At 34.3% G+C, this 12,668-nt stretch overlaps 2 protein-coding genes across 3 annotated transcripts; both read right to left on the reverse strand.

The window, feature by feature from the left end:
- Nucleotides 1–1,141: 1,141 nt before the first annotated feature.
- ATSDI1 (Tetratricopeptide repeat (TPR)-like superfamily protein) lies at nt 1,142–4,507 on the reverse strand. Of its 2 annotated transcripts, none has more exons than XM_021418654.2 (4): nt 4,164–4,507; nt 2,070–2,282; nt 1,818–1,910; nt 1,142–1,682 (listed from the first exon to the last, which is right to left on the reverse strand). In XM_021418654.2, the coding sequence occupies exons 1-4, from the start codon at nt 4,290–4,292 to the stop codon at nt 1,281–1,283; spliced, it is 837 nt and encodes a 278-aa protein (XP_021274329.1). In that variant the 5' UTR covers nt 4,293–4,507; the 3' UTR covers nt 1,142–1,280. The 2 variants fall into 2 exon arrangements, with proteins under 2 accessions (XP_021274329.1, XP_021274328.1); XM_021418653.2 differs by having other exon boundaries at nt 1,818–1,973; nt 4,164–4,492.
- A 3,606-nt stretch (nt 4,508–8,113) lies between these two features.
- On the reverse strand, nt 8,114–11,386 carry LOC110409252 (Alba DNA/RNA-binding protein). The gene is made up of 9 exons (XM_021418540.1): nt 11,261–11,386; nt 11,007–11,132; nt 10,136–10,216; nt 9,972–10,060; nt 9,809–9,883; nt 9,429–9,532; nt 9,262–9,339; nt 9,074–9,136; nt 8,114–8,515 (listed from the first exon to the last, which is right to left on the reverse strand). Exons 2-9 carry the CDS (start codon nt 11,127–11,129, stop codon nt 8,418–8,420), a joined length of 711 nt encoding a protein of 236 aa, XP_021274215.1. The 5' UTR covers nt 11,130–11,132; nt 11,261–11,386; the 3' UTR covers nt 8,114–8,417.
- Between the last annotated feature and the right edge of the window lie 1,282 nt (nt 11,387–12,668).

Consider the following 12,668-nt stretch of genomic DNA (forward strand, 5'->3'; position numbering starts at 1 on the left):
AGTATTTACCAAGAAATTAGACACAATTCTTTGTGGAGACAATACCTTTTTTACTATTATATTACTTGTGTGACACGTGCGCTTGTGTGTGTGTATGTAAAACCAGCAACAAACTCCTTTGCCTTCTCTATGATTAGATCTCCGATTATATTCTCATGTTCTTGCTATTGAACAAACCACTCATAAAGTACCTTCTCTAACTCAGAGAATTTTTTAGTTTTGTATTGTTTGGCATCACATTTTTTAATGTTGGCTGATAAATACTTTGATGACTTCTTGATCGTATTTGATATTGTTGCTTGACTTACTTGTAAGTTAAACTTTTCTTACACATACTTTTGCAATTGCGTTTGGGTACAATTTAGATTTTTTATGTTGTACTCACATAATATTTTATGCATTTCATCCTACCCCATCATTGTTGATTTCTTTACACCTTCGAGATGAGAAGCCATTGTGTTTAGTTTTACCATTTGTAATACTTTATATTTAGTTTTACCATTTGTAATACTTTATATTCTTTTTATAGATGTTTTTGCTTGACCTAATGTACCCTAAATCCTAAACCTTGATAAATTAATTTTTTATTAATTAATGTATAAACTTATAAATTAGTAATTTATCGATTAAATAATATTTCGATTGATTAATAAATTTTCGTGGTTCTCAAGGTATTAATTTATAGAGGTTTTACTATAAAAAGAAAATAGATAAAACCCTTTCTTCAAGCAAGAGCATGTGTCATGAGCCTACTTTTTCAACTCAAAAGACATGTTTAACAAAGTTTCCAATCAAAAGCCATGCTTGAAATAAAGATGTGAGATATATAACATTCTATCTCACCCATCTCACCCATGCCGCAGATAGAGGAAAGGGATCTAGTCACACTCTTGTTGTATTAACCCTTGACCCACCCACGTTAAAGGGACCATTACACTAGCCCTAGTCTATTTTAACTTTTGTATCTCTTATAAAACCCCGCACATCAATGAAGATTCGGATATACTCTGATACCACTTGTTATAGACCCACGTTTCCAATCTAAACGATATACTTGATAAATAAAAAAAATTATATTTATATACTCAAAACTCATCTCATTCCTTATTAATGTAAAATTTATACATACGTAGACATAGAATAAAAAGAAAAACTAGTCTTATTTAAAAGGGCAAATAGGTTTTGAGTATGAAGTTGCACACTATTCACATCATAGCTTATTCCAACAAATCTAACACAAGTAATCCCACCCCTAGCACAAACACCCTTTTGAACAAATATTAACAAGCCAATTGATCTCTAAATGAAGAGATCTCTTCAAAAATGGGGAGTCTCTTGGATCTAACAGGGGCCCATTCATTCATCAACCTATCCAGCCCATTGACAAAATCATCATCAAGGCCCAGAATATCCGACAATTCCAATGGTGGCTGCACGGCTTCCAGCTCCACTAACAATCTCTCAGCTCTGCTCCTTGTTCTAATGTCTTCTGAGCCTGGAATTTGACCTCGCAAGATCTCTCCAAGGACTGAACGTGCATCATCATATCTGCCTTGTTTGATAAGGCAAAGGCCCAAGTTGCAGGCCTTGTTGGCATCCGGGTCAATCATCTGTGCTTTTCGATACACCACCTCTGCTGTCAGGTAGTTCGGTTTTTGCATGTAAGCCCACCCCAAATTTCCCTGTCACATTTATCAACGCAGCAGTCCTATAAGTAGTAAATACCTACAAATAAATACTCCTTGCATGTAGTAGAAGCGGCTTGTGCTAGAGTAAATTAAGAGGCTAGTTAGCATCAAGCAAAATCAAAATCATACCAGTAATCTTGAAGTTTCTTGCTTAACGGAAACTTGAAACTTCTTTCCATGGGAGCGGGCAGTCTTGGTCGGTTTTCCATTGAAGATCTCTCCCTGGTATATTAATCTTAGTTTTCGTTTTATTAAGTCAATCTGCTTGTCTACTTTCCCACATTTCTGCCAGATTGATTATTGATCAAACCAAATTAAATATACAGTTGCGGCCGGGGGATAGAAAATGCATGCATGGAATATTCAACCATCCATCCATACCTTGTATAAGTCAATAAGAACATTGTCGAGTGACTCCTGTGCTTGTTTTGAGCAACGGCCCCTGAAAGACTTGACAGCTTCAATCGCTTCTTCGCTTCTATTTAGTTGCTTCATCACCACTGCCATGTCCTTTAGTGCACTGTCGACTCTATCCCCGGCATTTATTGCTTTCCAGAACAATACTATTGCTGCTTCTGGGTCCTTTTGTACCAGCTGGATTAATTCAAAGCAAAATCACAGTAGATGCATGTTATGTTAATGTCCTGCTTCCATTAATTAGTAATTTATGCTTTTAACTAGTACAGCACAATAGCTTCTCAAAAAAAAAAAAAACTAGTAGATCACAATAAAAACTTCTTTCAGCTTGCACTACATGTATCTGCATTGCATGGTAAAGTCTTTCATTTTTGAAGTGGTTTTCCTGGTCACAAAGGGGCACTGGGTTTAACTAGGCCTGTTTATTAATCCTAGGCAATTGTGAAACTATTTGATGCTTGATGCCTGTGAGGTTAGGCTTGAAATTTACTTCAAATCTCTTAAGATAGTGTCGCTTGCTACACCTTTGCAAATTAAGCAAATGGTTGTCCAAAACGCTTAGCGAGACTAAACTTAGACAATTAATTAGCTCAAGCCTACTATAGTTAGGACTACTACTCTTAGAGAGAGCCTAAGCCCTAAAGGAGAGGTTCAGTATCTTGTGAGGCTTATTAACGGCTTTCTATTCATATGTTAATTGCCTGTGAGGCTTTGACAGATTAATTGATGCGATATAAAGTGGCAAACAAGAAGGAGGAGATGGTGACTACTTAATTTCCTTACGTTCGAGCTATCCCCCACAAGGAAATGTATCGATCCCACCTCTATTTCAATGCTAAAGCACGATAAATTCATGCTAATTGGTAGTATGCAGTTGCTGTCAATCTCAAATCAGTTGCTAACAAATACTAGTACTGATTACTGATGTGTAATTTGATAATGGTTTCAATACATATTGTACTCGATCCATCTAACCAAATTCTCCTGGACTATATACAGCAAAGTTCAAAATTTTGGATCAAATGCAAAAAAGATGAAGTTATAAGACTCATCTTCAATATCAATATCCTTAGACATTTTATCAACTTCATTTCAATAACTTGCTAAATTAGTTTCCTGGTTTAACATCTTACAATTCTAAAATCTAATGACAAGTACAAAGTATTTTAATGAAATATTTGAAAAGAGAAGGGAGATCTATAGCTATATAGAGACATAAATGAATTTACAATGTGTTCCTGAAACTAGATTTATGAGAAGAAGAGTGAAATTTGATCCCCCCCCCCCCAAAAAAAATGCTTAAATTAGCTTTTCTGGAGTTGGGATTAGTGTTCTAAAAATGAATGATCACAAGCATAAAGTAGTTTAATGAAGAGAGAAAAGAGATTTATAATTGCAGTCCTTAATCATCATTAACAACAAAATATACGTCAAGCCTTAAAAAGATATTAAACAGAGAGAAGCAAATGATGAATGAATACGATGAAGTTCAACATTAATGGATGATCTTCTAGATCTCCACAGTACAAAAGGATAATTAAGGAGAGACGAAGATAAATGGTAAGTCCACTACTCATTTGTACCATGCTGTTGACTATGTTAGTCGAGGAAAACCATGGTTAAACAACTCATCTATAACTATAATCAGCATGCACACCACCCAGATCTTCCTTCAATTTTCTGTTAGTTTTCATAAGATAGCTTTTCCATCTTCTTGTCTCTTCCTTTGAATTATATTTTCTAACTTTGTTTTTGCAAGAAAAGAAAGAAAAAGGATCCTAGCTAGCTAGGTTTGATAATTATCTCTAAACAGTTTGTTCGTCCAGAAAAGCTGCGAAAGTTCCAGAACAAGAAACTATCTAAGCATCTCACAAGTAAATCATCATCAAATACAAAGCACGAACAAACCTAAATTTGCTTAACCCTGTTGAACTTAAGAAAAGAAAGTAAGAAAAATACTTATGTTTTGGGTGCACCAGCTTTGGGTGTGTTAATTATATGCAAAAGCTCTAACATATGGTAGAGAGTAGAGTCTCGGCCTTTCCAGAAATGACATACCTGAGCATGTTTGGCTTTAACATATGGAGTATCACCCTGAGGCACTTTATGAATAACGTGATAAAGCTGTTCTTTGCTTGAGCCCATCTTCTTATTCTTGGAGCTCACCATCATCGTGCTGCCTTCCATTCTTTCTCTCTCTCTTTCTGTGCCCCTTGCTTGTACACAGTGAGGAATTTGGAAGGGAAGGACAGATGAGGGGGCGTGTTCCCGATGTATGCACAATCTTAAGCTGGGCTGGGTCTTTACCACCAAATAGCTAGCTTGCAATAATGGGGTTGGAGAAACCCCATGAACCTGGTCGACTGTGCGTCCAAGTGCTTAAGTTGAAAATAGGTCTCAAACAGTGCTGCCACCACAGCTTGGACTTTTGTTGACTGCACCCAAAGAAGAATGCCTTGTACCATTTCTTATTACTAACTTGGAACTGTATTTTATATATATATATATATATATATAGGTTTAACTTAATCAAATTTAATTAAAGAAATGAGGAGCAGCTATATATACCCAAAATATAAATCCACACACACACTCACATTGGGTTTACATAAAAATCAAGTAAATTTATTTTGGCTGAAATGAAGGAAACATTTGTATATGTATATATGGCTAATTACCAAAATATGCAGAGCATTCAAATAATATCATTCACAATATTTATTGAAAATTTATTTCTTTTTGTCTTTCACGAGTGCATGTTATGACAGTTTAATGATTAAAGTGGCCCACGTAGCAATATTTTCAAAATCCTTGCAAAGAAAAAGGTTCATTATGTGAATGTGGCTGCTTTAATGGCTAGGTTCAAGCCACTAACTTCCATGAAATTCCCATTTCATTTTTTAAAAATAATAAAAAAATCCTAATTTATTAATTTTCACAATTCAGATCACAAAATTGACATGCAAATACAATAGATATGTAGCTTCAATCTTCTAATGTTAGGTTCAAGGTGAGAATAAGATGACAAAATGATGCAATGGACTCTGAATATTTAAAGTTTTCTCCAATGCCCAAGAGTATTTACGGAAATGGAAATGATAATATATTTAATGGTTAAGAAGGAATATATATATATATAATTACAACTTTACCCTTAATATATGTATTTAATTCTTCATTTTCCCTTCTACTCCCTTTCCTGTGGAGACCCTTTCAACCAGGTCTGAGGTTGCCAAATCTAGGCATATTCAACAGGCAGAGACCATAATTTTTATTATGTGATATAATTTTTGAATTAAAATAACTTTTCATATGAAGAGATAATAATTTATTTTGAAAATATACCAACATTTTCTATCACCGAAAAAGCCTTTCCAAGTCATCTAGTGAGGGAGCTGATCATTTTCTACACCAAATTTAGAAAGAAAACATAGGATCTGAAATAAATGATTGGATTTAACTTAATTAGGCTTTATTCCAACTATTTTGTTGTTGAGATTGACTATTGTTGCACTCTAAAACCAAAAAAGGGTTAATCCTCTCTTTTCCTTTATTTAAAAGGGAATCCATCAAAAAAAAAAATAAAGCCAAATAAATGTGGACTTAGCAAAAGCATAGATGCATGAAAAGTGATGAACCATGACAAACTTTGTGGCATTGTTCATTGTTGTATTGTTTTTGTTGAAAGAAGCTACATTTTTTACTTGTCAAACACTTGTCACTGTTCATATCCAAGAATCTTTTTGAAATATAAACAAACCCATAAGATAACACTGTAGAATGATAGATTAATATATATACCAACCATAACACCACAAAAGGACCATCTCTTTCTGTATTTTTGACTTTTTTTAAAAAATATATAATACTTCAAAAAGTTTTCAAAATATTTTAAAATTTTTTTTATTATTTTATTACGTTTAATCAAGTCATGTACTTTTATTTTAAATCAAATAAATTTTTGTGACTTAATGAAATATTATTAATTCAAACACTGCTGTCATTTTATATCTATATGAAGCTAACATGATTTTGATGTAAATGGTAAAAATATCATATGGTTATTTAATCATATCATGTTATATCATTATCTGTTATTACATGTCAATACTATGTGACATCATATCAAGTGACGTTTCGATAGTTAATCAATCATTAATTATAAGAATACATTTAATTTAAATTAAAAATATAAAAACTTAATTGAACTTAATAAAAAAATAAAAATTTATTTAAATTTTAATAAATAATTTAATTTTCTATATCAATATGATATGTTACTTTATCTGTATACCATATTGTCTTCAACAAAGACGAGAGAAGAGAATTTCTCACTATGAAAAACACAAACTCAATTTCCACACAAAATGGTAAGGATATGTAGCTTTGACAAACATTTCTCTCTCTCTATTTTGTTTTGTTATATATTAAAACAGACTTAGTGAACAAGTAGGAATCAGACATATATAAATAAGTTAAAAAATACATGCATGGACAATCAAACTCTAACTTTGCGTACCTTTCTCGGGAGGATTTATTTCAAATGTCATTTTGCTTGTTGAACAAGTGATGGGGACCCGACCAAGCTACCCCAACATCATTAGATTATAGGGATAAATTTTAAAATAATATATTTTGATCTTTTTAAATTTTAATAATAATTTCATACGGATTTATTAATATTCAAAATAGATAATTCATTTTAAAAAAATATTTTTGGTTAGATATACAAATCCTGTCTTTAGTCAATCGTCAATGTTTCGATTAATTTATTCATATGGTAACATTTTTAATACAATTTTACCTACTCTTAATTTTAAAAATTAACACTATATATAATATAATATCTTCATTTTTACAATTTCTTTGTCTTGGTACCCAAACATTCTTTCTCTTCCTATTAAATTTTCTCTATTGAGAATGGCGATAGTGGATAGAAGCGACAACGACGACGGATGGTATGGTAAGTGTCAATCGAACATTCCCTGACTAGATTCGGCCACAGGAACGTCGACCAGCATAAGGAAGCATCGTCGACTGGTATGAGAGAAAGGAAAAGAGTAGAGAAAGAAAAGTTTTTTTAGATATTTCACATTTATCTATTAACCTTGTTTACACATTTGAGACCAATTGTTCATTTCAAACACTAATGCACCCACGTAAAATTATAGTCAAAACTTAAAAAATCAGAATATTTTATCCTGCATTTTATTATTGTACTAAAAGGGGTAGATTGAATTTATAACCCATTTTTTGAATAAGTGCAATTTTATCATTGTACCTTCTAATTTAATTAAAAATGATCAAAAATTAATGGAATATTTCATAAAGAAATAAAAAGGACATTCTACAAAATTTTTAATTTTTAACAATTGTTAACTAAATTTATAAGTGTTGTAGTAAATATTGCACCCGATAAAAAATATATACTAAATTTGATCCTTCATTCTAAGTGGAGTGATAATGCGAACCTTATTCCTTTGATTTTAAGTAACTAAAACCTAAATTTTGGAATCAATTTCAAGTCGTTGAGGCATATACTTGAATGTTGAGCTGTTTTGGGGGAAAAAAATTTTCTTGTATAGAACTTTTAACCAAAACAACTGTTATACTCTTCATCATCCTCAGCATCTACAAACTTTAATATGCAGCCTGTGCAGCGCAAATAAAGAACGCTTAGTGTACATTATTACCATACTAATAAGCAGAGGAGGGAGGGCCTATCAAGGTAAGCATGGTAATACGATGGGCTTGGAGAATATAGGCCATGAACCCTTTTGATTTCTGCAACGCTTCTTACTACCGTGTTCATTCCACTTTTCAACTCTAGCAAGCAAAGCCTTAATATTTTGAGCTTGAGTTTCATACTGACCTTGTTAATTCCATGGAGTATGTTAGGAAGGGGAATTTGTGTTACTTTCTTTTGGTTCCATTGCCTTACTGGCCAATGGCTATGAATTACTCCCAGGGCAAATATTTTCAATTCAATACAGGCAAAGAGAAAAGACTTCCAAGGAATGAAGAGATATATATGAACATGATATAGGGTATAGTCAACCATAAGGGTAACTTGACTTACAGCACAATCATAACCCACCCACTTGCCCTTGGCTAAATGCAAAAAATACCAACAAAACAACCTTGCCCATATCCATATAATGCAGAAAGAAACACAAACCACTGCTTAACAATGCTGGAGATTTTAAGCCACATCTCACGCTATTAGAAACAGTACTGCCATAATTTTTCCCACAGGCCAAGGCAAGCATTTAGCTAAAGGAAAAAACAAGAGCTTCAGTCCTTGATTATGCTTTAGTAGCCACCACCCCTTGAGCGACCACCACCCATCCTTCCACGGCCGCGGCTATAGCCTCTGCCCCCTCCACCTCTACCTCTTTCATAACCACTACCTGTCAAAACAGCAGCCAAACAAATTTTGACAAGTAATAGTTAGCAAATTGAGTTTCATTTGTCAACAGATGCTTTTCTTCAATTTGAACTTATTTCAGAAATTTTTTAGCTACTTTGATAGGTGTAACTAACTTATAACTAGCAAAAGCTGCCAATCCAAATTAAAAGATTCTTTGTATGATTGCCACATAAATTTCCTTTGGATTCTACTAGATTACTGCTAACAATTAAAGTAGAAATTCTTCTATTTGATCTATTTCAAATTTTTGTTTGTTCGACACTCCTTATATTGTAGTCAATCAGATCAAACTGAATTTTTATTTACATTAAAAGGGGACAAAATTGACAAAGAACTAGTCAATAATGCAAATAATCAATGAACCTCCAGAGCCATGTTTGCAATTTTAAGAGAAAGAACCTCACTTGTAAACGCTTTCTATATAGCTTATAAGAAGAAAGATATCAATGATGGTTACTAGCATAGACACACCAAAAGAAAACGTCATAAAAGTAATAAAATACTCGGCTTGTATTTACTATGAATAAAGCATACTTACTACGATAACCCCAACCTCTTCCTCGCCCACCACCTCTGCCCCAGTTTGAGTATCCACCATTATCTTTAAGAAATGAGTGAAGTATGAGGTATGGTCTAACTAAAAGGCAAATTTATACTCCATAAAAGTAAAACTTAAAGAGAAAAATCATCAATCCCATAACACAATTCAAAATCCATAAATTATACCTTGATAGTTTCCATATCCACCCCTGGCCCAACTCCGCCCTCTCCCTCTACCACGACCCCTTCCTCGGCCATATGAATCTAAAAATGAAACGCACATAACGACTTCAGATTCAAAAAGGACAAAGCTCTTCAAAAACAATTGCTGAACTACTTGTTCCAGACATCACCTTCATTAACAGCATTATATGGAATGCGAGCTTGCTTAGGTGCTTGCTGCTGCTGATAATAATATTGTGGCCTTGGTTGTTCAACATAATGTGGAGCTTGATACCTGCGGTCACACATTGCAAGTCATACCAGCAGATATAGAATCTCAATTAAAAATGCAATATAATCATATTTTCTGTATAATGGGCTATTAAAACATTTAAGCACTGGCATCTAGTGTATTGATTATCCCAGCTAAGCATTATATGAAAGTTTTTTCTGTAGTTTCATTTTTTTGAAAGCAATAGATTAGCTACCAACTGAATCAACATCTCATCAATTTACTTTCTCATTGTCCGAAACTGACAAACCCAACAGCATAAAAGATAAATAATCTTACCCAGCAGAGTTTTTATTTAGCTCTTTAGCAGACAAGGTGATAGAAATCATTGAGACATGGCGAGTCATCTCCACACTGCAAAGGACGAGAAATTAAATGCTCAGATGCATAAGTACAAAAATGTTATGTGCACAAATGCGGATAGAGAAGTAAAGAGACTTACGGAACAAGCCCCTCTTCAATAGGTTCCCACACATCAGTTATGCTCACTGAGCTAATGGCAGTATCTTGATGCAAGCGGGGAATCCTTTTCTGTTTTACAAAACAGATCACTAATCCAGGAAAGTGGGAAAACAGCATGCAGGGATGATAAAAAAGAAAACCAACCTTTATAATCTCTGCGATTGCTACTGTCTTACTGATTGCCTGTCCCATTGCTTTCAAGACAATCTCCTTCACACGTTTGTCCTAATAAAACATCATCAAAACACCTTTAACACGAAAAGCTAAAGTTTTCTGACGCCATTAGGAAAATGAAAACCAAGAACGTGCACCATTACATCATTAACAGTAGGGGAAACAAAAACTGTAACTCATAATGAAGCAACACAAAATAGAATAAGCAAAAGGAAGAGAAGCCAGCTCCAAGGAAAAGAAGGGAACCTGAGTAAAATCGCATAAAAAGCAAATTCGTGGACGGGATTCAATTTCATCCTTATTTAGGTTAGTATATGACAACTAACACCAACTCATCAACAATTATCAACTAATACCAGATATAAATAATATAAACATTAACACAAATAAATTACTGCAAAAGAGTTAAGAAAATCCCAAATGTCTCGTAACTGAAGACAATACAGGAATAGAGCAGCTACTAGCTAAAAATTGCATCCAAAAACATTAGTCACAATAACCGGAGAAACCCCTCGAATACAAGGGAAAATGCAAATAAACAACCCAAGAAATGGAATAGACCCAACAGCATCATTTTCTCAAAATCAAACGAGAAGAACTACTCCAAAACCATCAAGTAACTAACACCAAAAACCCTAAAACCTGCACAAAAAATACCCACATCGAAACCTCTACATGAGAAACTCATGACAAATCCGAAGCAAATAAACCCAATGTTAAAAACCAAAAACAAACCCAAAAACGCACAAGCACAACATACTCAAGCAACAAAAATGGACACAGAGATATTTTGACAAGAAATGAGAGGTAAAGGAAATGAAAAGGGAAGCGGAGAGGGAACCTGAAGAAGAGCAATAGCATAGTTGATGTAGTTCCGAATAGCGCCTTGAGAAGTGATTCGGATCTCATTCTCGTTAATGGGTGACTCTGGCTTTGGCTTCTCTACTTTCTGGTATCTATCCATTGGCTGTTTGTTGGTGGAGATAGAAGGGAAGGGGAGAAGAAGAAAACCCTGATTAAACCCTAGCAGAAGAACGAAACAGCAAAGGGAAAGAGGGAGTGTAAAGGCTTTAAAACAAAACAAAACAAACAAACCGAAAAAAGAAACCGTATGCTGTTGGCGAGCCCTTTTCTCTTGGACTGGGACGCCTAGCCAATTCTTTCCTACTCGGATTCTTATTGGGTTTTGGGTTTGCGCTGGTTTTCGGGACAGAACATCTTTTGTCCCCACTCGCTACAAAAAAGCGAGTGCTGTACACGAACGGTTAGGATTGGATGATGCTCGGAGGTCCCTGGCCCTTAGTTTTTGTTTTTATTTATTTTCATTTGTTGAGTACGAGTATTTTTCTTGGTAGTCAAGAAAAGGAGAGAGAAATTGCAATTCTTTCTTGTATTTCTTGCCCTTGTAAAGGGTTGACGCCTGCGCCCTTTTTGTTTCAATACTAATTTTTTCCCCTTTAGACTTGCTCATTACTTAATATCAGCAACTTTATGTAGAAGTAAGCCTCAGCGGAGCTCCCAAAAGTTGACAAGTGGGTTGTTTAATTTTGTGACATGCGGGCTCCTCGAGAGGAGGTTTTCTACGGGGTTAGGAAATGGGTTGAGCATAGGTAAAGTGCAAAGAAATTCAAAAGTAGGATGAAAATATATTTCTACATACGGGCTTCTCGGAATGGGGCTCTCTTTTGGGTTTGGGTGTACGTAGAGTGCCCTAACGGGGACTCTACAAATAAATTAATGATTTGTTTATAATTTTATTCTTTTTTTCACCTAATGCTCTTTCTATGCCTCGCCATTTTCATCAATTTTTGTTTTTGCACGCGTGTTTCCTCTATTGGTAGAGTCACGTGAGACTCCTTGGGTTCATTGGGATTCGAACCCAACCATTCCATTCTGTACGGTTGATAGAGTGTGTGGTTTGAAATAGGTACCATGTTTGGGCTCTTCACGTCCATCATCGATTTCCTATTATCCTTGTTGGGTGTCTTTTTGATTTTCAGAAGCTTCTTTCGCTGTTTTTCACCCTTGCTTTTTGTTTTCAGTTTTGGTTACATTTCCTTTTCCTCAGCCTCTTGTGCTTCTCTGTATCTTGAATTGTTTGTGATTTGTGTGTTTAGGTCAGCAGCTTGGGTTTTTTAGCGTGGAAACAACTTTCCAGATTTCGGGTTCTTGAGTTCTTTTTTAACACGATTTCAGCTTTTGCTATACATTTTCTTTGTTAGTCATGTTCCTCATATTGTTATTTTTTTTTTATTTTCTTTGCTATTATTTATATGTTGTAGTTCTAATTTTGGTTTCCCTATTGGTATCTAGGGAACGTCGATCGATCAGACAAACGTTCAAAGAGTCTACATTCAAGATTTTGTTTATTCGTTGTATTTGTTGTATTGTTTTAATATTCTGCCTTCTTATTCTTCATGTGTTTTCTTATTCATTTTTCTGATATTTTTCTTTTGTAGGAAACTTGGATCGAAAGGTTCAAAGAAAAACTTAATTCATGGGA

The sequence above is a fragment of the Theobroma umbraticum genome, unplaced genomic scaffold (assembly GCF_002168275.2).
Source record: "Theobroma umbraticum cultivar Fairchild unplaced genomic scaffold, ASM216827v3 scaffold_44.0, whole genome shotgun sequence".
NCBI lineage: Eukaryota > Viridiplantae > Streptophyta > Magnoliopsida > Malvales > Malvaceae > Theobroma > Theobroma umbraticum.